The sequence below is a fragment of the Cervus canadensis genome, chromosome 23 (assembly GCF_019320065.1).
Source record: "Cervus canadensis isolate Bull #8, Minnesota chromosome 23, ASM1932006v1, whole genome shotgun sequence".
Taxonomy (NCBI): domain Eukaryota; kingdom Metazoa; phylum Chordata; class Mammalia; order Artiodactyla; family Cervidae; genus Cervus; species Cervus canadensis.
Genome location: NC_057408.1, coordinates 16,042,185 through 16,069,172, shown reverse-complemented (window position 1 = coordinate 16,069,172; position 26,988 = coordinate 16,042,185). Strand labels below are relative to the sequence as shown.

General features: G+C 44.6%; 1 protein-coding gene and 1 non-coding gene across 2 annotated transcripts in view; both read right to left on the bottom strand.

Annotated features, from left to right (window-relative positions):
- Nucleotides 1–621: 621 nt before the first annotated feature.
- Nucleotides 622–26,988, bottom strand: part of ZCCHC2 (zinc finger CCHC-type containing 2) — a 44,933-nt gene continuing 18,566 nt past the window's right edge. Inside the window, exons 4-14 of the mRNA XM_043443945.1 lie at nt 25,437–25,508; nt 23,180–23,292; nt 21,152–21,246; nt 18,518–18,601; nt 16,936–16,993; nt 13,936–14,071; nt 12,792–12,856; nt 12,308–12,402; nt 8,055–8,183; nt 3,754–5,064; nt 622–2,681 (exon numbers count right to left, since the gene is read on the bottom strand). Coding sequence (XP_043299880.1) covers nt 2,614–2,681; nt 3,754–5,064; nt 8,055–8,183; nt 12,308–12,402; nt 12,792–12,856; nt 13,936–14,071; nt 16,936–16,993; nt 18,518–18,601; nt 21,152–21,246; nt 23,180–23,292; nt 25,437–25,508 — 2,226 coding nt within the window. The 3' untranslated portion in view covers nt 622–2,613. The remainder of the gene's footprint in view (nt 2,682–3,753; nt 5,065–8,054; nt 8,184–12,307; nt 12,403–12,791; nt 12,857–13,935; nt 14,072–16,935; nt 16,994–18,517; nt 18,602–21,151; nt 21,247–23,179; nt 23,293–25,436; nt 25,509–26,988) is intronic.
- LOC122425942 lies at nt 22,067–22,173 on the bottom strand. The gene has a single exon (XR_006265084.1). It is a non-coding gene; the product is annotated as a U6 spliceosomal RNA (small nuclear RNA).

Here is a 26,988-nt window from a genome sequence, read left to right as displayed (position 1 = left end):
CCTGGATGTGTCTCCCGAGGGCGCTCCTGCACGTGGAAACCGGGAGCCTGGGGCAAAAATGCTCCTGTTACGATGGCAGAGCAGTGAAAACCACCCAGATGTCTGCTTGACATCAGATGAGAAGAGGCAGTCACAGAAGCCGAGGTAAAGGGCACCCTTTCTCTAAAGCTTGAGCCAAGGAAGAAGACACTGCGTGCTGGGGAAGGAGGACGCAAAACGGAGGAGAGGACAGTGACGCTGAGAGTGGGCACCCCGCGCGGAAGGAGCGCAGGGTGGCATTAGACGACCCCGGAGACGTTACCTCCAGAGGGGCTGCAATTGCCGCGCGCTGCGTGAGGCGCCTGCCCACTGGCTAATGGGGGAGCGGGGCCTGCAGACCACCGGAGGGGCTGGGCGAGGCTCTGCTCGCAGCGCGCACGCAGGCGACCTGTACAGTCAGGCAGACGGCTTGCGGTGGCCGGGATTCCCAGATGGTAGATAACTAGGGGATTCACTGCCCACACTACAGGGAAATAACTGGTTGACTCTTTAAAAAGGAAAAACAACAACAAATCCAAACCCACCAGGGATGAGGTCCCCCTCTCTTCACTGCTACATTTGCAATAAAACACAATTCTGAAGCCATTTTTCATTTTTTTTATTGCTGTTAATTCAAGGAAAAAAGGTTGCATAAAATCCAATCTTTTCTAGAAATATAAGTGGCCTTTCCAGTACATAACATTTCAAATATCAAAGTATATGGTAAACATACAAATAAGGAGAAGGTAACATACCTCCTATATACAGTACAGTCTTTTAAATCATAAAATAAGCTCCGTAAAGTACAACTGGCAAGTGATTCACAATGCGGTCCATACAGGGCTTATCAAAACTCTCACTTTCACAACTCAACTGCAGCTTAACAATTAATTTAATATATGGTCCAAAAATACCAAATAAAATATATTTAATCAAAATAATTTCCTTTCATTGAACTTTCTTTTTAAATTAAAGCTTTCGTCTACCCCTTCACCCCCCCCCTTCTTCCCCTTTTACTCCCACCCCTGAAAGAAGGTTTCAAAATGTACATTGGTGCTATAAATATAAACTCTACCTATGAAGCTTTACAGGAAGCTTCTTACTTCAAGTGTTTCCTTTTGTCTGGCAATCTGTTAGGTTTCTGAACCAAGGCCAGATATTTAAGTTCCTCTGCTGCACACCAACGTGACCCCGCAGAAACACCCGCCGTCTGCTCTGAGCCGGGGCTGGGGCACAGCACACCCAACCCCAGCCCTCACGCCTGCGGCTCAGCGCCGGGGCTGCTCGGTGCGTGGATGGCAGCGGTCCAGACCGACACCCCGTCTTCCAGATAACCTCAGTGCACTTTAGGAAATCAAAAATTACCTGGAAGCAATTTAGTACATAGATCGGCTTTAAAAACAAACAGTCGTTTTAAACAGCAGCATTAAACTTAGTGACGGGACACTGACATGATTAACACCATCTTAACACACTCAGAATTCAATTCAGTCTTTCACATTATAATCAAGCATAGTGGTAAACTGTTATCAAAGTGACTTTGCTACGAGAGACAGGATAGGGAACAAATACCCGACTTTTGTAGAAATGCAGAGCTGCTGTTCAGATCGCAATAAACCGTATACATTTAAAACAACAGAACACTGTGACAGGTGGCGTAAGGAAAAGAAGTCTTGACTAAGTGTCTTTTACGTGACACAGTGGTAGACTGTGGTAGACCACATGTAAAACTGGCTGTTGGCTTTCGTTACACACACACACACACAGGAGAACCACACTCACACGAGTTTGTTCACTTTATGTCTCTCTGAAGCAACAGGCTAGAAACGTATGATGGAGTAAAAAAGTTTCTGTTTTTAAAGAAAAAGCTATTTGTCCACTTCGTGTGTTACATTTTCTCAGTTTCATATGGTTTTAGCTCTTCCTCTCTCTTCCACTCCGATTTTTATTTGGACAAGCGCTGCGTTGGTGTGTGTAGGTGGAGGTGTTTTTACATATATACACACTGCTTGGGGAACTGGGTTCTCCCTTACCGTGAAGGTGAAACATTTCACCGCCGAACGACACTACGCCGTGCGGCTTAGAGCGTGGACGGTGCAGTGCCAGCCGCTCCGGCAGCCACTGTCACGAGCGGAGGTGGGATGAAAATGCGGAGATTAGGGCCAAAGTGAGGTAAGCTGGGGAAGAAGCAAAGTTTTTTGTTTTTTTTTCCCCAAAACCATATGACCGTCACCAGTGTTATGAAAAAAGGTCAAATACACAGTTTCAAAGATTCAGTAAACATTGCACACAGCAAGTATTCAGTGTAAAAAAAAAAAGCACACGTCAAGATTTTCCTTTTGATAGTTTGAAGGTTTAAATTACACATATCAAACAGATAAGCCTGTTGTTGAACCAGGAGACCAGAGGCTCAAAAGCAATGAATTCTTGTTTTGGTTTGGACATCCGTACAAGAGAAATGAGAAATCTCAACTGCATAGAAATCTAGGAAATGTATAGACAAAGAAACACAAACAAAATACCTTTCCTTTCCCACCACACCCCAACCATGACTCCCCACACTTCAGTGTATTAAGTAGGCAAGCTTTACTTGTTTCAGTCTGCAGAATCCAACGTATCATTAGAAGGGGGGAGGGGAGGTGCGTATCTCAGTCTGTAAGTGCCTAAAAGGGGAAAGAGAACTGCTAAGTCACTGCGCACAAGGTAAGTAAGGCATCACACACTACAAGACATCACACGGGCCTGCTCCTCTGTCCAGGCAGCGCCTTCTGCACTGCCGTGACCTAGAACAGTCCTTAAATGACTTTTAAAAGAGCAATATGAAGTTTGTGCTTTAAGTTCAACCTAAAGCTATCAAACTCAACTTTCCCTTAAAAACTCCAAGCAGACACTCCCAATTCAAGACTCTTTTCCTGTGTTGAGATCTGGCAAAGTGACAAAAGCTTCCTGTGAGCTGAAACATAACAGTTTGAGGCCTCCACTGAATTTGGTATCCTACTTGTACTTATTTATTATGGTGGTAACAAAAGAAAGTTCTAATTTTCTTACTCCCAAGTGAAAGTGTTAGTCGCTCAGTCGTGTCTGACTCTGCCAAACTATGGAATGAACCCTGACAGGCTCCTCTGTCCATGGGGTTCTCCAGGCAAGAACACTGGAGTGGGTTGCCATTTCCTTCTCCAGAGGATCCTCCTGACCCAGAGATCAAACCCAGATCTCCTGCACTGCAGGCAGATTCTTTACCCTCTGAGCCACCAAGAAAGCGCAGTGCTTAAATGTTCTGTTCCTTAAAATGTGACAGCATTGGAAACTAAGGTCGGCTGGGAAAGAAGGGAGCACGCCTGAGGTCATCTGCCTGTGCACAGATAGACCCAAACAAGGAAGGATCGCTCTCCCGTCAGGTGACTACCACTTCCTAATTTTCAGTATTTAAAACTTTTGCTTACTCTATGAAACGGGATTGTTGCTTTTAAAACAGTGCTGCTAGCAAAGAGATTCTGCAAATTCCCATTATACCCTTAAAAAGTGCCTTTCCGGTTTCCTCCTTCCCTGGCAACTGGACTCCTCTGACCCGCCCTGCGCTGCGGGGCCTGTGTCTACACTGTCTGGCCGCCTGCACCTCTCAGCTGTCGCTGGGAGCGCAGCCTGCGGACACACACACTGCGGCTTCTGCTGCTCCCACGGAGCCGCACGCCCGGCCCCCTCAGAAACAAGTCCTCTGGGCGCTTTCGTGATTACCTTGTGGGCTGGCCTCCATGGACGACTGCTTGCACTCCTGCGCATAATGTCCGCTCACGCCACAGTTGTAGCATGACGCGCTCCCGCTCTTCTTGGGCGCCGCGCCGCCCGAGCCGGCCACCACGCTGTGCGGGTACACGTGGTAGAACCGGCCGAAGCCCGCCACCGGCTGCACGCCGTAGCCGGCCTGGCCGCCCAGCACCGGGTCGGGCACCAGCCCGCTGGCGTACGGGGCCTGAGGCAGGAAGAAGGGGAGCTGGCCGCCGCCGCCCTGGGGCGCCTGGCTGAGGTAGCTGCCGTTGCAGAGGGAGGGCAGGCTGAAGAAGGGCGAGACGCGGTACAGCGGCCCGGGCGCCGGCCCCGGGTAGTAGTAGCCGCCGAGCGGCGGCCCGGCCCCACAGCCGCAGCGCCGGCCGCACGAGCCGCAGGCGCCGGCCGGAGCCAGCAGCGCGCCCGCGCCCAGGAAGGCGGCGCCGTCGCCCTGCGCCGTGCTGGGCGCGGGGCTCGCGCTGGGCGCGGGCGCGGGGCTCGGGGCGCCCGACGGCGCGCTCGTGGCGGCCGGCCCGGGGAAGGCGGCAGACGCAGCCGCGGGGACCACCACCTTCACGCCGGCAGGCGGGGCCGCAGACGCCGCGCCGCCCTCCAGCTGAGGCACCATTGGAGACAGTCCCGCCGCTGGCGAGGCGGCCTTCGGGACGGGGTCCGTGGCACCGACGGGTGAGCCCGGGAAGGGCCCGGGGCCGGGGCCGAAGGCGGCGCTCGCGGAGCCCGTGCCCAGGCCCGCGGTGGGCGGCGGCGCCAGGTTCAGGGCGCAGCTCTCAGGGGGGCCCGGCGGCAGCTTTAGCCTCTGGATGGTGAGGTGCAGCGCGGGGCCGCCGCCGTGTGGGAGGAAGCCGGAGGGCAGCGGCAGCGGGGCCGCCAGCAACTCCAGTGGCTTCTCCGAGTCCCCGGCAGACGCCGCCGGCCCGAGAGCGCCCACAGGTGTGGGGTCCGCGGGCTCCCGGAGGGCGGAGAGCGCCACGGGCCCGGGGACCAGCATCCCGATCGTCTTGCCATCTGCAGACTTGGGCGGAGGCAGCACGACCTCCGACTTCTGGGCACCATTGTGCATGACACAGTGTAGAGTTGGCATGAAAGAAATGTGCTGATACTTGGCTGAACTTAAGGGATCTTCCAAAAGGTTTGCGCTGTCGTTTCCTAAGGAAGCGATCTGAACAGGTGGCTTGACCGTGACCGTCTGACCGACAGAACCATAACTTGTAAACCTGGTCGTCGAGGGGTTTCCAGAGTCCTCGGAATTGCTGTCTGTGTCTGAGAGAAACATGTAAACAGATGTTAACACAAGCATCATCTCCCGTCCATCCTGCTAGAAATAAAATTGAAGTATACCTAAAAATATACCCTGACTTTTAAAACCAATAAATGTACCCCCTCAGCTTCCTGACTACTGAGCTGACATTCTTTTAATTTTTGGCTTTCTATGGACTTTAATTTGAAAAACAGGGAGATTCTGGAAAAGGCAAGACACTAAGGAGACAATAAAAAGATTGATGGCTGCCAGGGGTGGGGCGGGGGGCGGGGGGGGAGAGATGAGGCAGAGCACAGGTCTTCAGGGCAGTGAAAACACTATGATGTACTAACGGCGAATCCCTATCGTTACACATCTGCCCAGGGCCACTGAAGGTACACCACCAGGAGTGCACCCTTAGACGCATCATGTGTCAAAGTCAGTTTTGGGTCAAAGTCGGTGCATCCCTGGTAAACAAATGTGCCATTCTAGTGACTGATGTTGATACCGTGTGAGAAGAGGGACCACACAGGAAATTTCTGCGTCTTTCTCTGAATTTCACTGTAAATCCAAAACCGCTCTAAAAAAATTAAATCTTAAAAAAATCCTTGGACATTTGTTTGTAAGAAATAAAAGGTTAATGGAGCCTGACTGAAGCACAGTATAAACACAGACTTATTAATAAGGTATCAGGGATCTTTTACCTTTAATCAATTTTAGGCAATTCATTTGATTTATATGTTTTATATGTTGTACTGCCTGCCAAACCTGAGGTCTTCACATTTGTCTCTCATAAATTATATAATTTAAAGGAGTTCAATCAAAATTATTTAATTTAAACATCTAGAGATAGAGAAGGGAAGACAGTCTTCCTAGAGTGGAAAAGTCCTCCTTTTAAATACTTCAGTGGGAGAAAGAAAATGTAAAGCGACCATTACAGTCATAAAACAAATGCTAGAACACAAGAGGCAAGAAAAATACGAGACCACTGCTGTTTTTTCCTAAAACAAAACAGCCAAGTGGCAGATACAAAACTATATCACATTTCTCTTTATTACTGTATCATTCTTATGCTTGTAAACAGAAATAAATTCAATATAGACTTCCCCTGCGTTTCTTAATTTTTGGTGTGAAGGGGGCAAAATACAAGATTTAATTCACACTGTTTATCATAAACCCAGAAACTGCAGTACTATGTATGGGGACCATCCAATTAAATGCAGTGCCTTATTTAACATCTTTTTGCTCACAAATATAAGCAGAATTGCCTTATGTACTTAAAATGCTTATATTTATTAAGGTAGTAACTAGCTATATTCAGCTAAGAGGCTAAAACTTCTAGAAACAATTCTAAAAACAAATCATACTATGCTTCCTGGAGAAAGGTTAAATACAACCTATTTCGTGACACAGAATGTAAACAACAATACTATTGACTCAAAAATAATTTTTATTAGAAGAGATTCAACATATGAATAAATGGTTCTAATATAAACTCCCCTTAATAACTGAGGAGTTCCTTGTTAAACTCTGCAAAACAAAAAGGATTCAATCAGTAACTTACTTAAGGCATTATATCTATATCTGTACCTTCACACAAGTAAGACTTAAAAATAATATTTAAGTTCAAAAGAAGCTGTTAACATTTTTCAGATCATCAGTTAAATTTCTAAATGAACTGGGCTTTGTTTAAATCATCTTAAGTCATAGCAAATAGCCCAATGATTTTAACTGATCTCAAATGGTTTTCTGAGCATTCATTAGAAGGACTCATCTAGTGATTCAGATATTTCAAAGTCTGAGCTGACTTTGAAAAGTGTAATGTCTTATTAACAAAACCCCATTATGACCACCACCACCACCACCAACAAAGCCACTTGCAGTGTAGGAGACCCAAGTCCAATCCCTGGGTCAGGAAGATGCCCTGGAGAAGGAAATGGCAACCCACTCCAGCACTCTTGCCTGGGAAATCCTATGGACAGAGGATCCCGGTGGGCTACAGTCCACGAGAGGCAGAGAGTCAGACACGACTGAGTGACTGACAGCTTGAGTCTGCCATCTTAACAGCTGCTCACCCATGGGCAACTGTTTAACAACAGTCACCATCAGCGGCAACTGTTTAACAACAGTCACCATCAGCGGCAACTGTTTAACAACATGGCTGCCTGAGGCAGCATTACCAGCTGGGACTAACAAGAGTCTGACCAAAAAACTCTATAAAGAATGAGATGTCCACAGGAAGCTCTGAAAAGCTTAGATATATCCCTGGGAATCTAGAAGGCCATGCTCATATGCAGGGCTGTAGGCCTGTCCAGTAAGGACCTAAGGTGGCTCTCAGTTCTTACTTCTGGCTGACTCTGAGTTTTCATTTAAGGAGGATTTGAAGATACGGTACTTACAGAAAACAAAATGGCAGATATAAATCCTACCTTATCATTAATTACAGTAAATTTAAATACATAAACAAGCCAGCCAAATGGCAGAGATGGGCAGAATGGCTTAAAAAAACCCATAATCCAACTATAAGGTGTCTTTAAGAAACATACTTTAGAATCAAAGACACAAACACATTTAAAATGAAAGGATGGAAAAAGAGGTAACCTGCAAACACCCAAAAGAGAGCTAAAGTGGCTATAGTATTATCATCAGATAAAACAGACTTTGAGACAAAATCTGTCATTAGAGACAAAGAAGGATATTTATAATGATAAAAATGGTCAATCAGGAGGACATAAAAATAAATATATGTGCATCTAACAATATGCAGTTTTCAATCTTTCTGCACAGACTCTCTCCTTTGTTATGACTCTTTCTCTTTTAATATCATTTGCAGTGAAACAGGTTTAAAAAATCAACATGAGTAGAAACTGCTAAGTCAGTGGTCTTTAAGACACCTGTTATACCAATTAAATTTAAAGTCAATAATGACATTCTCAGTACCATAGTTATGTTTGACATATTTTAAGAGTACACATTTCCCTCTGCCTCCCCCACACCCTTCCAAAGAGCAAACCTCTGTCTTTTTCTTCTTCACTTTCAAAACTCTCTCTTCCATCATGTCGGGGGCTAGAAGGAGAGCTGTAACTCTCTGAAGACGTCTCTCCACATGTGTCATGTCCAGATCCAATGTCCAAACTCACATCTGAAAAGTACATGATTTTTTAAAAAATGGAATAGTTCAGCTAAATAAATTTCTGAACTGAACCATCAGCAATTACAGCTGTAAATTTTTTTTCAGTTTTTCTATAATTAATAAAAACTGGCCATTGACCTAGGTAAAGATTCATTACTGAAACACAATTTTAACTGAAAATAATTGACAAATACATTCTTTAAAAAAAGGCAGAGAAAATAGTCAATCTTATTGACTTTAAAAATCAGAATTAACGTTCTTTTTAGGGTCTGCCTAATATTACCACATTGACCCACTTCTTAAGTCAAACAAAAACTCCTCTGAGTACACTATAAAATTCTTTCTTAAAAAAAAAAACAAAACAAAACTCAAGAATACAACTGACTGCCAAAAATGCCTTTCAGTTAAAATTTCCATGCCTGAATATTTGAAAAGATTAAATTGCTTCTCATGAAGTAGAGTGAGTAGCCCCTGAGTTCTAAGCAGAAATAAATGATGGACTGGAAAAAAAAAAACAAAAACACCTCCACCAACAAACCACTTGGGTGGAGTGAGCTCACTAACATGCTGTGAAGCCTTTGACACTTCACAGGGTAAGCTTCTGAATGTTTAAAAAAAAAAAAAAAAAGTGAGGCATCTATTTCTCAGTATGAAATAATTTATTGCATTATTTTCTTTACATTATACAGCTAGTAAATATTTTAATCACTTAACTCATAGATTAATTTGCAATTTTCAAAGAAATAAATATATAAATCTAAATCTATAGTGAACATAATTTCCTATTTTTGACAATCCAGGTGCTTTAGAATTGTGTGGCATCTTTGGAATTTTTATAATAAAAAAGAAATGTGATCCTCTGGACTCAGAAGGTGAAGAAGGTGAGGATGATTAACTACGCCAAAGGCTATTCCACAAACAGAGATATAAAATTCAATATTCAAAAAACTAAGATCATGGCATCCAGTCCATCACTTCATGGCAACAATGGAAACTGTGACAGATTATTTTCTTGGGCTCCAAAATCACTGCAGATGGTGACTGCAGCCATGAAATTAAAAGATGCTTGCTCCTTGGAAGAAAAACTATGACCAACCTACAGAGCATATTAAAAAGCAGAGACATTATTTTGTCAAAAAAGGTCCATCTAGTCAAAGCTGTGGTTTTTCCGATATTCATGTATGGATGTGAGAGTTGGACTATAAAGCAAGCTGAGTGCCGAAGAATTGATGCTTTTGAACTGTGGTGTTGGAGAAGACTCTTGAGAGTCTCTTGGACTGAAAGGAGATCAAACCAGTCAATCCTAAAGGAAATCAGTCCTGAATGCTCTTCGGAAGGACTGATGCTGAAGCTGAAGCTCTTAATACTTTGGCCACCTGATGCAAAGGACCGATTCATTAGAAAAGACTCTGATGCTGGGAAAGGTTGAAGGCGGGAGGAGAAGGGGACGACAGGATGAGATGGTTGGATGGCATCACCGACTTGATGGACATGAGTTTGAGCAAACTCTGGGAGCTGGTGATGGACAGGGAGGCCTGGCGTGCTGCAGTCTGTGGGGTTGCGAAGAGTCAAACACAACTGAGCGACAGAACTGAACTGATAAACTTTTTGACTTATTGTTTTCCCTGATTCCACTTTTTCCCCTTCTATTTGCCATGAAAGGATGGGACGGGGTGCCATGTTATTAAGACGACAAAGAGGAAAAAATTTACACAAGCCACTATTCTAATAATAAAAATCTAGTTATTAGTATTTATGGACAAAAGGAAGCTAGACAGACTTAAGAACCATTTAGATACATCAGATGACAGACCCACAATGAGTTATTAAAGAAAGATGAAGGTCTTTAAATCATTACAATCTAAAATAAGTTGAGAGGTCAACCCCAAATTTTCGGTGCCACGATCAGCCAACAGAAAAACGGGGTGGAAGAAATATGGGTGATGCAATTGGATAAAGTTCTTAATACTGTAAGTGAGGTAAGGCATACTTCTCTTTAGTAGAGAGATTTAAAGCTTGAAATTTTAAAAGCAAATATTGTGAAAACACAGATGATGAACGGCACCGACTGCTTCGGGGAGAAGACAACATACAGGTGGGCAGGGGGGGATTTATTTTGTTCCCTTTTGTACCTTCAGAATTTTGAACTACATAAATGTATTTGACCCAAAATAGAAGTTAAATTTTAAGTTACAAACACTTATCTCAAGCTGAGTTATTTAAAAATCTGGACAATCCATGAACCAAAGGACCCAATATTTTCAGCTTCAATATTAAATAGTAATTAAATATTAAATAGTAATAGTAAATCTACATTTACTAAATGTGTTTGTTCTGTTAAAAAATCTTAAAGGTAATTGCTCAGTATTTCAAATGGATTAATAAACAGAGGGTTTTACCTTTAACCTGCGGTCAGCAAACATCTCAGCTACACCTGACAATAGCTGTACAAAGTATTTTTTATTTATAGTTTTACTCTATACATAAATATATATATACACATATGTAGCAGCGGCATATAGAGAGAACAAGACAGAGTAAGGTTAATCTTGAATTAAAAATCCTGAGGTTGTACTTTCATAATATTTGAAAATAAAGAAAGGAATTAAGAGTCTGATCGATTACCAAAAGTTCTTAACCTAGACAGCATATGTTTTCTTCTAACTTATTAGAAGAGGCAAGAATTACATGACTGACCACCTTGGTACTTGATGCAAGCCAAATGCTTTTCATATGTTGTCACATGTAAGTCTTACAATCTGGTGAGGTGGATATTATTCTTCTTGTACAAATTTAAGAAACTTGGGGGGTGGTAAAGATGCAAACCTACACCATCTGAGATCAAAGTCCACGAGCATCTCTGACAATACGAAGCTGAAGCGGAAGAAACTGTTACCAACTTTGTGGATGCAGTTCCCACAGCATATGCGACCAGGAGTCTGGACTCGAGATGACCTGATTTAGCATGTGGTTTAGAAGGCAGTGCAGAGAACAAACCAGGAGGAAACAGACGGGGAGTCCCGGCAGGAGCTGTTTCTAGTCATCCACCGAGAACGCCTGTCCCCCTGGTTTCAGCAGCGCCCCCTTCTTTCAGCTGCCATCACCACGGGAATCTCAGACACTGCAGTGTTAGAACACGAAAAGTTACTCCAATGAGTTGGCCCCCCAGGTTTCTCTGCTCTCCCTGCAGTCCCAGGGACTCTCAAGAGTCCTCTCTAACACCACGGTTTGAAAGCATCAATACTGCAGTGCTCAGTCTTCTCAAGGTCCTTCTTATGGTCCAGCTCTCACACCCACACACGACCACTGGAAAAACCACAGCCTTGACCAGACGGACCTTTGTTGGTAAAGCGATGTCTCTGGTTTTTAATATGCTGTCTAGGTTTGTCACAGCTTTTCTTCCAAGGAGCAAGAGTCTTTTAATTTCATGGCTGCAGTCACTGTCTGCAGTGACTCTGGAGCCCAAGAAAAGAAAACCTGTCACCGACTCCACTTTTCCCCTTCTGTTTGCCATGAAGTGATGGGACAGGATGCCATGATCCCATGTTTTTGAATGCTGAGTTTCAAGCCAGCTTTTTCACTCCTCTTTCACTTTCATCTAGATGCTCTTTAGTCCCTCTTCACTTTCTGCCGTAAGAGTGGTGTCATCTGCATATCTATCTATCTGAGGTTGCTGATATTTCTCCCGGCAATCTTGATTTCAGTTTGTGATTCCCATAAAGCTCCACAAAGGATAGTCATTAAAGTTTGAAAGAGTCAATAAGATTTTAAGATGACTTTACACAAAGAGTACAGGCTTCTGCGAGGCTGGATAGACCCCTCAGGTCCTGCAGCCTCTGCTCTGGAGCAGGGAGTGGCTGAAGAGGAAACCCGTGATGAGACCGCTGCCGCCAGGGGGAGGAAAAGGGGGCAGAGTGTAGCTGTGGCAGAGGTCCTTTCACCTCCGAGGCCAGACCGAATTTCCTGCATTAAATAAGTCTGAAGTATTCATGGAGTTAATTCAGAAATTACTACTCACATCAATGCAGGGAAAATGTGTGTGAGGCTTTGACACAACAGCTCAACACCCACTCTAATAGGTACCCTGCTAAATATGTTTAGGTGACGTGTAATTGAAAGAAAAACTCCCTTACCTTTCACAGAACCACCGTGGGTGTGCGGAAGAGCAGAGATTCGAATACCATTTATTCTACTATTCAATCTATTGTCAGTTTTCTTAATTTTCTCCCTAAGCCAAAAGTATACATGTTACCAACACTTTTTTAACAGTCCCTAGAGAACACATTAAGTACAATACTAATAAAATTCCCCTCAATTTTTTTTAATAATTAAAAAAGAATGTTTAGTAAGGTATAATGTGAATGCAAGATCCCCCTCTTCAGTGGGCAGGCCTGGAGACTCTGCCCCTCCAAACTGAACATGATACACGACAACAGCCTTATTTTTATTATGTGCACGTGTCGACTATCTAGAACTAAAAAAAAGAAGTCCAGAGTAAAAATAAAAAGAAAACTAAGGGAAAGATACTATTTATACTACATCAACTAAACAGGTCTATTATCAAATGTTGTCTTCTCTGACCAATTTCTATTACTGGAAATATTAAATTAAACCTACTTTTCTATTTGTGGCTTTCCTTTCTTCTTACTTATTGAAGATAAACTTCGCTTTTCAGTTGAATGCTACGGAAAAGAATAAAACAGTAACTAGACCAAAGCACGGCCATACTCAAGGAGGTACCCTCTTATTCTGAGACATTAAAATGACACAATCCCAGTTGTATATTCTAACACATTTTTGTTTTCAATCTTTTTTCAAGTCACCTACTTGATCCACTAACATTTGCATATTTTCTGACAAATACTTAATCATGAGAAAAATACCTACTCTGTATTTTGCTTTTATTAATAAAATGGATGTGTTTTCTTTTTGTCACTAAAAAACCAGAACCAAGTAACTGGCATTTGCTACGGGTTTACTCTTCTTCTCATCAAGTTCAGGTCGGTAAACACACGACTGTGTCAACTCTAAGAAGAAAAGGTGCAGGCACTGAAGTAGATGCAGAAAAACTATAATCAAGTGGACCTGAAAATCGGCCATTAGTAAGTATGACTTTAATGACACAATTTCTCAAAGTATGTTTTAGTGCTTTAGTTCATAAAACACATCACAATCCCAATAAAGGTTCACATCTGGACCCGAGTATTCGCCAGGAACACAGATCCATTTTCTAGAGAAGGTGGTTCTCTCCAGAGTGCTCCCAGTAAGCATCGCCCCTGTATTCGCGGTGCCGTGGCGCCTAGACACACTGGGGAGCAGTCGGTGCTCTGACTGCACCAGCGCCTGAAAAGCGAGTACTTCCTGATCACGTTTGGGAGTGCTGGGAAACCGGCCCAGCAACTCACGAGGGAAGGGCCTTTTCAAAATTCACATCTCCACAGTGAGACAGTGACCAAAATGTAAATAATTCTTTCAAATAAAGAAACATGGCATAACGGTGTATCCCTATTGAATCATTTCCGGCATCATCACAATAAAATCTGTTAGTATTTCTGAGTAATAAAACTGATATAAATACACTTCTTCAGGTCCCAGAGGAGCTTAGGTCATGTATATCAATTAACTTCAAAGTCTTGCAATCAAACGTTCCTTCATTTCTTCTTACCAGATACACTAGCAGACCTCACAGTGCTTACAAACTTGATGTGCATGCAGCAGCACCGCCTGATCGGCATGGAAGAGGACGAGACCACCGCCGTACCTGGTCAGCTAAGGCCACACACTGCTCCTGGCGCTGAACAGTGGCACAGGCTGGCTTCCTCCAGTCCACGACTCCATTCTGCTCAGCATACTGCACGGGGAGCCGGTCTCCCGGAGAACAACCCGCACCGACAGTGCTAGCAAAAGAAAGAGTTCATGTATGAAGCTCCGTCCTCAAAAATCCCACCTACTCAGCATACAGTGAAGAAGCGATGGCAACCCCTTCTTCAGTACATTAGTTTTTTATAGAATGCCTTGCAATAGTTCTAAGGAAAAAAGTAAACTATGAAAGTAAGTCAGTACATAGCATTCTTACCTATTTATTAATTAATTCCTGTCTCTGAGGAGCTTGACAAAGGCACAGTCTATCTCTGGACTCATTCCACGTGGCTCACAGCTGGGGTACTAACCCCAATCTTGAGAAAATCGCTATGGACTGTGTGTATCTAAGGCAAGGGAAGGGACAGCATAATGTGACTGGAAATCAAGAGGAAGAGGCCACAGAAACAGACTCAAAGAGAATCCAGAGAATTACTGGACAAGGACTCTAAACTAACAGTGCTCAACACGGGTCAGGAGCTACAGGATGACAGAATTTTGGAAGAATACTGGAAAACAGAAAAAGGAGTCAAATTTAAATTCTAGAACTGTAAAATAAATTAGGGTTAGGAATCAAGATTGCCGGGAGAAATATCAATAACCTCAGATATGCAAATGACACCACCCTTATGGCAGAGAGTGAAGAGGAACTAAAAAGCCTCTTGATGAAAGTGAAAGAGGAGAGTGAAAAAGCTGGCTTAAAGCTCAACATTCAGAAAACTAAGATCATGGCATCTGGTCCCATCACCTCATGGGAAATAGATGGGGAGACAGTGGAAACAGTGTCAGACTTTATGGTTTTGGGCTCCAAAATCACTGCAGGTGGTGACTGCAGCCATGAAATTAAAAAAGACACTTACTCCTTGGAAGGAAAGTTATGACCAACCTAGATAGCATATTAAAAAGCAGACACATTACTTTGCCAACAAAGGTCCATCTGGTCAAGGCTATGGTTTTTCCAGTGGTCATGTATGGATGTGAAAGTTGAACTGTGAAGAAAGCTGAGTGCCAAAAAATTGATGCTTTTGAACTATGGTGTTGGTGAAGACTCTTGAGAGTCCCTTGGACTGCAAGGAGATCCAACCAGTCCATCCTAAAGGAGATCAGTCCTGCGTGTTCATTGGAAGGACTGATGCTGAAGCTGAAACTCTTAATACTTTGGCCACCTGATGCGAAGAGTTGACTCGTTGGAAAAGACTGTGATGCTGGGAGGGTTTGGGGGCAGGAGGAGAAGGGGACGACAGAGGATGAGATGGCTGGACGGCATCACCGACTCGACAGGCATGAGTTTTGAGTAGACTCTAGGAGTTTGTGATGGACAGGGAGGCCTGCTGTGCTGCAATTCATGGGGTCACAAAGAGTCGGACACGACTGAGCGACTGAACTGAACTAAGATAAATTAGGAATTCAATGGATGGAAACAGATGAAGAGAATTAGTGAAGAGGAAATCTGGTCATGAGAAAACAGACTGGAGCGTGGACAGGGAAAAAATGTGGCAACAAAAGAAGTCTGATAGCGCACAGGGGATGTGGTGAACAGTCCAACCTGTGAGCACCCAGGGCCACAGAAGGGGGAACAAGAACACAGGCAGAAGCAGCGCATGGGGAGAGAGAGGCTGGGCTCCTCTCAAACGAAACCATCAAGCGTCAGCTTCAAGAGAGGGAACTCATTCAAAGAAAGCTGCAAACTTATCACAGGGAGCTGCTGAAAACCAGACAATGGGAAAATTCACACACACAGTCCGGGTTTGGAAAAGCACCCTAACTTTCGGAAAGTAACAAGGTGGAGACGACAGATACCTGCGGTCTTGAGCTCCCCCTAGAAGCAGAAGCTGGGTGACACGGCAGGGCATCTGGGAGGCAGGAGCAAGGAGTGGGGCAAGTCAGACGGGAGGGGAGAAGCCAGCCTGAGGGGCTGTCACTGGGGCCGCCACGAGCTGCAGAGGCTCAAGCCCCCTGGGACCCCCATAGCTATCTCCCCAGGGGCAGGAGCTGGAGCCCCCCACTAGTGAGGGCGGAGCCCTGGGTGAACGAACTTCCCGCTCTGAGCCGGCCGGTTCCAGGGCCAAGCAGGCCCAGAGCACCCGCATGGCCCCGGGGCGGGAGTCTAGGGAGACCGCGGCAGTGGGAGGGGATCAGAAGTCACACAGACGATTTTAGGTGCTTTATGGCAGAAATCAAACCGGGCTAAGAGGAGATGAAGTGAAGGACCCAAGGCACAGGCCTGGAGACAGTGATCCAGGCGCTTGGAGTGCTGACAGGAAGTAACTGCCCGCCTGCAGTCCAATGTCCTATCTGCGAAATGTCTTTCAAAAAGGAAGGAGAGACGGACATTTCTTCTTGAGAAAAACAAAGTGAACTCATCACTGGCAGACAATGACGACAGGAATTTCTCAAATGTTCTTCAGTTAGAAGGATGCTCAGACATACTGGAAGGAATGAAGAAGAATGGAATGGTAGTATTTAAATGATGAATGAAAAAAAGGCTTCATGAGGTTTAAAAGAGAATTAAGGTACATGACAGGTATAGTTTGTAAGCTGGGAGGAGGTAAGTGAAGCGACAGCGATGCAAGGTCCTCACGTGGAAGTGGTCCAAGCACAACTGGGGTCAGACCTTCCTGAGCTGCGGACGGAGAACGAAACCTCCAGGCAACCGTGGCAAGGACCCAAAACCCGAGTGCGCACAACTGTGGCGGCTAACACAGCAGAGGAGCAGGACTAAAAGCACCGAACGCAAGGAGGGCTAGAGCTGATACAAGTACCCGGACGCAAGCAGAGCCAGAGCTGATACAAGTAAGGAGCAAACAGGCAAAGGGCAGAATGGCAACTAACTATCGGTAAGTAAACATGACGTTGATTCAAAAACACAAAGTCCTTCAGGTTTTAGGAGAGCGATACCTACTTCACAAGGGGACTTTTGCCAGCATGTTTCTTGTGGATTACGGTGTGCTGTAACACATCTAGAGTGGAGGAAAAAAAAAAAACAATTTATTGCACCACACCCTTCTGCAAAATCCAAAAGGAGGCCACAGCTGATTTACGACCATAACAGTGTTGACAGACCACTTAGAGCGCTTCCAAGCTCACGGAAAATTCCTCAAAGAAACAATTTCCCAAGACAGTCAGTGACTGAACTTTCTTAAATATCCTCTCAAACACATTCCACCTAATAGGAGATCAAATTTGTCCGAAACTACAAAAGTTGACTATGAGCATTAAACTGAAAAACCACACATTGAATTTCAGGCCTTTTTTTTTTAGCCACTAAAACAAATGAAGTGTCTCAAATATAAAAAAAAATACATATTAATAAAACCAACACCCATGTACCCACCTCCTGTATATCTCTGTATTTTCCTCTTTTTATTAAGAAAGGAAACATCCTGGGAACAATTAAATGCCTCCCTCCATTGCATTCCAGTCCCTGCCCCTACAGAGGTTAGCTGAAATAATCTGGTGTATGTTTTTAACTACCCATGTGTGCATTCACAAACAGAGTGGTGCTACATGTTTGAATATACTATAAATATCCTTTATTTTAACTGCCACCTAGCGTGAACATGCCTCAATCTATTCATGACTTTATTAACATTTGAAACGCTCGGATAACATTCAGGGCTTTGCTGTTCCTCCACAGGCTGCCGGGACGGCCCCCGGGGACGGCCCCCGAGTCCTGCCCCCTGAGCCCATGGGTGACAATGTTCACAGAAGCAGAAATGCTGGGGAGCGGCATCAACCACCTCCAACTGCATGACAGCATCGAATTTCTGTCCAAAATACTTGCACCAATTTAAATTCCCATTGACGGTGGGTGAGAATTCCCCTTACTTCATATCCTTGATAATTCCCAAACTTGAAAACGGTTTGCCAATCTGATGGGTATGAAATCATTTCTCATTGTTTTCCTTTGCATTTTCTGGACTACTCAGGGGAGTGAACCATTCAAGGTTCTTCTGTGAATTGCCTATTTTTATCTTTCCCTATGTTGTTGACCGGACTGACTTTCTCCATGATTTTTTAGAAGACTGTATGGTCTGGTTGCAGTATTTACCTGTAAATACCCTGCAAATGTCTGTGTGGCTTTCTGTCACATGTTAAGCTTTAATTCAGAACAGAAAGATCTCCCCTATGGTCATGCTGCTCTGTCTTGTCTGGAAAGCCTTCTTGTCCCAGAGTACTAACCTTTAAAAACTCAAGTTTTATATTTTACATTAAGTTTATATATGCTACATATAATGTGCTATTCACTTGAAATGTTCTGTGCACGACAGAAGTAGGGATCTAATTATATAATTTTTCCCGACTGGAAAGCCAGCCAGTACCACTTATCATACACACTTTCCCCCCTCTCTGAAACGCCACCTGTCACACGCCAAGTCCCCACATGTCTGTCTCTCAGTTCCTTGATCTGTGCTGGCTGGCTGTTTACCTACCCCTGCAACAATACTGGGCAGAATGACTTATCCCAGCGAATCAATGTTTACCTTCTTCTTGACTTGATGCTTCCGAGCTGTCTTCTTTCAAGTGTTCTAATATCTTAGAGGTCTTCAGAGAGGATTGTAAGTTATCTGCAGGAAGTATTAAATGTCATTAACTTTTAAGGAAATTATTATAGTGAGATAAGCAAGTGCAATGATTACTTTTCTCCCACAGAAGATGAGAGTTGAGAGTTAATGGTAAAGAGAACATTTCCGGTAGTCAGGGAAGCAACAACCAAGCAAGGGGACACGGCACAGACCCTTGGGCCGGGAGTGGGGACCCTGAACCACGCAGCCAGCTCTCCCCACAGAAGCCACAGGACTGGGGCAACTGGGCTCACATCTGCCTGCCCGTGTGCGCCGGTGCAATGTGAGGAGATGGGCTGGATTAGGGCTTCTGAACATCTGTGCTGCGTGAGGCTCCGTCTCAGAACCCCCCGTTTCGTGCTCCTTTTATGACCGACAGTGCAGTGTGGTGACATCAGGCTGCTGCGGCGACGCTCGGCACCTCCCGCTGCTGCTCTTCCTCCAGACGTGTGGTCGGCGCTCGCGGGTCAGCCCGGGCCCTCGGGACACACTGTGCGAGGCGGGTCGCTTCGCCGTTCCAGACAGACCAGTGGGCTTGCAGGGGTTAACGTGTTAAGTCATTCGGGTGTCTAACATCTGTTTTCTCGGATGTCAGAATGTGGAATATTGCTATTGCAGGGAGGTGGGAGGAGTGTGGAACTGTCATTTCTTAAAAGTGTGTGTGTTAGTCGCTTAGTTATGTCTGACTCTGTACAACCCCATGGACTGTAGCCCGCCAGGCTCCTCTGTCCATGAAATTCTCCAGGCAAGAATCCTAGAGTGGTTGTCATTTCCTTCTCCAGGGGACCTTCCCAACCCAGGGATCTAACCTGGGTCTCCTGCATTCCAGGCGAATGCTTTGCCGTCTGAGCTACTAGAGAAGCCCTTTCTTAGGAGTGGGTGCAAAATGAACTTTGCCAACAATATGTTCTTTGGTGAAATAACTTGAGATTTTCCACAATTTCAAAACAGGTCCTTTAATACAGTATTTTGATTTCACACAATTTGAGATCTTAAAAATCCACCAGCCTCTTTAGCATTGCTTATGTAATTTACAAACTGCCAAACTCTCCAGATGAGTTTTCTCTTATTTATGTGTGTACTACTTACTTGAGCACATTTTCCTAGGCAGCCTGGCTAAAATCTGAATTAAAAGTTTAACTTCAGGCCTCAATGCTTCTTTAGAATTAAACAGATGCTATTTATAGATGTTCATTTAAAAAATCACACTTGGTTCAGGAAGAAAGCACTGACTGTTTTGATGTTACTGGCAAAGTGTTTGTTAGAAAAGGCAGCTGAGATAGATGTGTACAAAACTAAATGCAAAGCAGACTGTGATCAATGCTGAAACATGAGGGCAAAACCAAACCACAGGAACATACAGGAAAGCTAGGAAATATCCTTGTGAGGTGGTTATTTCAGTTGTGTCCTAAAAAACAGGTGTGATCTTAACAGACTGTGACAAAAGGGTGCAAAAGAGCAAGACCCTGGAATAGGAAATGGTTAGGTGTACTGAGTGGCTGCCAAGCCTTTAAACCGGGGAGAGGAGGCTCAAGGATGCTCACGAGAGGGCCTGAGCCTCACAGCAGATGTTTAATGGTGGACGGAAGCTCCAATACTCTGGCCACCTGATTCGAAGAGCTGACTCATGGAAAAGACCCTGATGCTGGGAAAGATTGAAGGCAGGAGGAGAAGGGGGCGACAGAGGATGAGATGGTTAGACAGCGTCACTGACTCAACAGACATGAATTTGAGCAAACTCCAGAAAAGAGTGAAAAACAGGGGAGCCTAGCGTGCTGCAGTCCATGGTGTCACAGAGTTGGACACAACTTAATGACTGAACAACAACAAGAGGATTAACAAACTGATCCCCAAGATAATCCTGGGGCAGGTTACAATGGAGTGAGAAACTAGAACTGGAGAGAAGTGAGGCTTGGTACAGTCTATGTGTGAAAATAAGGCCTGGCAGTGGGGCTGGTGAAAAGGGCAAGAAGGAAGATGTCCTGTCTGCTGTGGCTTGGCCTTTAAATGACTGGACATAAAGGGGAAATGTGAAGAGGATAAGGCCAGAGCTTCCGGCCTGGAGGCTGGGGAGGTCCTTATGGGAATGGGGCAGAGATCAGAGGCTATCCATCATCCAGGCTGCACTAGAGTGTCTCTGCAACCTGTGAGTCAGGTCTGTCAAGGGGCCTGAGGATCCAGAAGGCCCACGAGTTTGAGATGCTTGGCCCCTGTTTTGTGATATTAGCATTTTTTTCTTTTAAAATTTTCATTACAGCACAGCTGGTTTAGCGATTAGTTTCCGCTGTACAGCAAAGTGAATCAGTTATGTATATCTCCACTCCTTTACAGATGTTTTTCAAATACAGGTCATTACTGTTTTGTGACATTAGCTTTTATAAGTTACTTTCCTTAAAACTGCAGTGAAAATTGACTAAAAACTACCAATGTTTCTAATTTGTATGCTACTTGACCTTAAGTAAAACGACAATCCCATATACAAGACGGCATGGTAAAGCAAGAAATCCAGGCCAGAAAAATGTCAGATTTCGACGGAGGAGTGGAGACACTTACTGAGGCTGTGTAGAGGGTCAGATGATAAGGACTGAAAAAAGCTGTGTACTTTCTGACTCTGTAGAAAAGCTTGTGATGAAGTTGAAAATAGCTGCCTGCATGTAAAAAGAAAAGAGATTGGTTAATTTCATGCAATAAACCCACAAGATAGGTGAGATGGTAAAACCACGTGGCAGTTTAATTCAGGTGCAAAAAACTTTTCCTAAAGAAGAGAATATTTGTTTGCTAATGTATTTCCCACAGGAGAAAATGAATAAAAGACTTATTTACAAGAATCTAATAAATAGGCTTATTTTCAATTTTATATAATCTAGTGATAAGGTTTCAATTCTGACCCAACACGTGTTATTAACAATCACCTTTCTGCTCAGAAAAACAACTGCAGGTTCTTTACCCTTCTTCACAGGTGTTACTTTTCACCATTTGGCTGCACCATGAAGGAACCGTCCCACTCCCTAAAAATACAGAGACTGGGAAGTTTCGATGCAGTTCTGGAAACTCAAGACGCTGCCAGGTTAGCTACAAGGACTACTGCAGACTAAGGCATGTGTGGCTGATGAGTCACCCTGGTATGCATCACACCATGAGTCTAAGCTGTTATCTTTAAAAACAGCTTTCCTCCTGTTGTATTAATGTCATTAGGGGATTCCAAGTGGAGGTCTTCCCTACAAAAGGGGCAGAGTTACAGCACAGTCTGATGGAAAGTTTACTTGGGATGTGAACACCAGCTCAATCACTTACAAGCTGAGTCACTCTAAACAAGGCATGTGGCCTTTCAGTTCCAATTTCCTCTTAGGAAATATCAACATTCTTCAAGGTTATGATACTCAAATAGTACACACACATTAAACTGTCACCCCGCTCAACATACAAATCTCTCTTTTCATTGCTTTTTTTTTTTAATTTTTTTATAAAAAAAATATGGAACGCTTCACGAATTTGCGTGTCATCCTTGCGCAGGGGCCATGCTAATCTTCTCTGTATCGTTCCAATTTTAGTATATGTGCCGCCGAAGCGAGCACTTTTCATTGCTTTTGAATACTTTTAAGTGCTCATTCAAAAATTTAGTTCTTAATGTCTCCCCAAGGTTTCAGACCTACCATTCCAATTAGTTCTAAAATCATCAATTATATCAAGAGATGACCCTTATGGACCGAAGCTTCCTTGTGCATTAGACAAAACTTCTTGGAACTCATAACGTGGAGGTAAACATGCAACAGGAAGACAAGGGGGGAAATGGAGAGATGGAAGAGAAACAGATGCAAAGTATGGAGCTCACCTAAATTTCCAGGTCTGAACACACTACCGAAGAATGGGGATTAAAATCCAACAGCTTCTGTTTATACAGTTATGTTTACAAACCAACTAATTGGTCAGAAGTACAGTGATATCCAGTACAAGACAGAGGCTTGTAATCAGCATACAGGCTCCTCAGATTCACTGCTGCAGGGCCCCGAGAGAGCAATTACACCCAAACAGGACACAAAGTGGCCATCAACTACTCATGCAATTAAGTAAGAAAAACAAGATTGCATTTTGACATGACTGCCGTCATCCAACCCCAAAGGCACGTTTCCATAACCACACCTTCGTCTTCTCAATCCCCAGTGCAGGCGGGAGGGGACGCGGACACCAAGTCCTGTGCTGGTCCATCACTGCCTCACTCACACACTCATTTCCTCCCTCTTTACACACTTTCCTCCCTCACTTACACACTCACTTCCTCCCTCTTTCGTCTTCCCCCTCCTTTACAACTGCTGCATCTCTTAACGGCAGGAGTGACAGTGACACTAAGCTAACACCACAGACCGGGAATCGGTCCCGAGTCTGACTCACGGTGCCGAGACCACAGCCTGCCACACGGAACAGTCAAGGGTGTTTTTAAAGGCAAGTATAAGAAAAAGTCACTTCTGTAACATAACTTCTGCAAAGACGTCGCCCCTGCCCTCAGCCCTGGCTGGCCACGAGCTGCCTGAGGCACGCTGAGCCGTGCAGACCTCACCCCCGGAGCGCGCGCGCAGACCTCACCTCAGCACGGGCTCCAGGTCGGGGTGCCGCCGCTCCTCCCTCTTCAGCGAGCCCTGATTCAGGGCTCGGAGGATGGTCTTGTCAAAAGTCTCCGAGGACAACTCCTTGGGAAGCTAGGAAAGAAAAACCGCACGGCCAGCGTCACGTCTCTCACTCACTGGCAAACAGGTCACAAACCAGGGGCATAAAAGGAAGGTAAGTGCATCCTGCTCAGAAATCACCCCAAAGCCGTTCCTCTTCTAAACCTTCCCAACACAGGGCCACAGCCTGGAGCAGCCGCCGTGCTCAGCGGGGTGGCGGGGTCCCCAGGGGCGCCCCATGGCGGGAGGGGGTGCCCCCCCGCAGCGCTCACCCTGCTGCAGGTCACCAGGCGCCGGACACCCACAGGGAGGCGCTTCAGTTAAATGGAGCATTTCCCAGAGCTCAAATAGCATTCTGCAAAGTGTGACCTGTCTTGGTAGTTACCACTTCTGTGCCTCCTGTTTCACCCGTCAGACTGCCAAAGCTACACTCCCAGTGAAGAGCTGGGTGGGAACGACGGGGCAAAACCATCTGTTTTACACAAACAGTCCCCACCTCTGGAGCCCCAGCTCAGCGTGCTAGAAGCTCTTCTTTAAAAACATTGAGGCCTGATGGATAATCATCTACAAAACTTCACGACAATTTAGTTTTTGTAACTCTTCTCACAAATTCGTTCATTCATGCAGTCAAGGCACAGTTCAAACTCCGACTGTGTCTGGCTGTGGAGCAGCACTGAGGAAGAGACCTACAGCTGGCCTCCGTGCAGCTGCCTTTCTGGGGAGGAGGAACAACATGGGTGCCGGACACTGCTGCCCGCGAGCAGCAGGGGAGGGGGCCAGGGCGTAGACCCCAGGGCCACTGAAACGGAAAAGGGACTGGAAGGGCCGACCTCACTCTTGCACATTTCAGCAAACTCTAAGTGCCTCCCATCAGCCTCCGCAAAAGTTGGAGTGTGTTAGGGAGCCCAGGTTGCAAAGGGGACCGTTTTTACTCTTACATTTTGCAGATGATTTTAAAAGGAAGGTAAACAGGGAAAAAAAAGACATATGGTAAACTTGAAAGGATATTTTATAATAGGAAATTCATTCCTAGAAGTACACTATGTTGCCACTTATTTCATATAACTTGGTAAGGCACTGGTCTTACAGAAAAAACACTATATTCAAATGTTGGCTAAATAGGGCATCATTAATTACTGAGATTCTGAAGGATAAGTTATCTATTTGGGACTAATAATTTTATATATATATATATATATATACTTAAAAAAAAATCTAACTTTTAGAGAAGTTCTATGACTAAAAAATGAAATCTATCAAGAAAAAGAACAGTCAAAGCTGAGGGAACCCAGAGGAGAGACCTTGCTGGGTGCTGGGCACACAGCCACCAACAACATACATCTCAGCAAAAAGCTAGGAATAATAAGGTTCCCTTTTTTTTTAATGTGGAAAGCCTTCAATTCCTTATATTAGCAATACAACCTAAGAACGTCCACACTTAGAGTAATGCAACACTCCCACAGCCCTGCTCATGAAGGGCTGTAGCCCCTCTACACACATATAGCCCATGCTCATGAAGGCTGTAAGCCCCGCTACACACATACAGCCCATGCTCATGAAGGCTGTAGCCCCTCTACACACACACAGCCCAAGCTCATGAAGGGCTGTAGCCCCTCTACATACACACAGCCCATGCTCATGAAGGCTGTAAGCCCCGCTACACACATACAGCCCATGCTCATGAAGGCTGTAGCCCCTCTACACACACACAGCCCAAGCTCATGAAGGGCTGTAGCCCCTCTACATACACACAGCCCATGCTCATGAAGGCTGTAAGCTCTACACACACACACACAGCCCATGCTCATGAAGGGCTATAGCCCCTCTACACACACACACACAGCCCATGCTCATGAGGGGCTGTAGCCCCTCTACACACACACACACACACACACAGCCCATGCTCATGAAGGGCTGTAGCCCCTCTACACACACACACACAGCCCATGCTCATGAAGGGCTATAGCCCCTCTACACACACACACACAGCCCATGCTCATGAGGGGCTGTAGCCCCTCTACACACACACACACACACACACACAGCCCATGCTCATGAAGGCTGTAGCCCCCGCCTCACGCAGCCTTAATGCTCCTGGTGTTTACTGTGATGCTGAAGGCTTTGGGTTCTGTGTTATTAAATCAAAATCATTTTCACAATAAAATCTGTATTTTTACCTTCAGTAGAAATTCCTGTAGTTCTTGGTGGGTTTTTGTTACTGTTGTGACTGAAAGATCAGACCAATTTACCTGAATTAAAAAGAAAAAACAACAACAACAACACATACTATACAGTTATTTCTCAGGCAAGAACTGACTGGAAAAAAGCCATGTGTAAAACAGATCACCTTACTTAAACTTTATCAAGATCAACAAATTAGAAATATAAAGTTAATCTATTATCATCATTTCTTCAAAATTGTTAAAATTAACTGTATATTGACATGTTACTTAAAAATTTTAGTAACTCCTTTCAAATTGCATGGTTTTCAAAACAAGCTGTCTTCTATAAATGTGACTACATTTTAGTAATTTTTCAGAATGGGAATGTCTTACATTCCTTTTGGAGAAGTTGTAGGACTCTAAAATGACACTTGGACAGTACAGATCTAAGCCCAAGAAAAAGAAAAATTTTATCTCCTGAAACTTATTAAATACACATTCTTAAGAGAAATACCAGGTTCACTGCCCCTCTTTGGTAGTACTGTATTGTACTTTTATGGGAATTTATAGTTTAGGGAAAGATTTCATTATGTTTATCTTAATGCTTTAAAGTCCCATTAAGGTGGATGAGGCAGGTATGACTACTTCCATTTGCAGATGGAGAAACTAAAACTCAAAAAGGCTAACTGACAGACTCAAACTCTAAGCAAGCAGAAGAGCCAGAACTAAAATCGATCACCCACCTACTTCTTGGATACTTTTAATTCAGTGGACTCAATGGTGGCCCACTAATAATTTCTACTTTACAATTATCTGAGCTGAGTATAAATACTTGAACTATGTAACACATTAGCCTTAGCAACTACTCACGCCACAATTAACCAAATACTTAACAATACACTCAAAATTTTACCCAGCAACCCTCAAACAAATATCCTTATAAACAGGGCACAACTTTTAAATGACTTCTAATTATTCAAATGGTCGTAGAGCAGCTACTTGTGTCAGACACTCTTCTTATGAGAGGATACGGAGGGGACAAGACAGCAAAGTCTCTGTGGGCTGAGGTCAGAGCCCAGGGCAGGAGTCAGACCAGAGCCCATGAGCAGAGAGAGTTCCGTCAGTGACCAGGGCTCCACAGACGCACTGGGCACGGAGCAGGGGCTGCGAGCTGCACATGAGATAGGTGCCAAGAGTGACCTGGGCGGGGGGGCCTCAATCTTGGACCCAAGTCTGTGGGCAGAGAGATGGTTCAGAGCCAGAGAACATGAAGGCCTTAAGGAAGGAACGAGCTAAGAGCTCCAGCAACGAAAGGAGAGCTGGACTAGCTGAGTGAAGAGCGCAGAATGGCGGGCGTCAAATGTTACAAAATGTAGATGAGATGTGGAGATGAGGACTTAAAATTTGAAAATTGAGGATACTTCTACAGAAGGCAGAAGCCAGTCCCAAAACCTATTCAACAAAACTAGGCAAGTCAGACACGGTGAGATGCAGAGGATGATGATTCCTGCTCTCTCGGAGATGACAGCCTTCTGGAAAGAAATACCATGTAACCCAAGCACAAGAA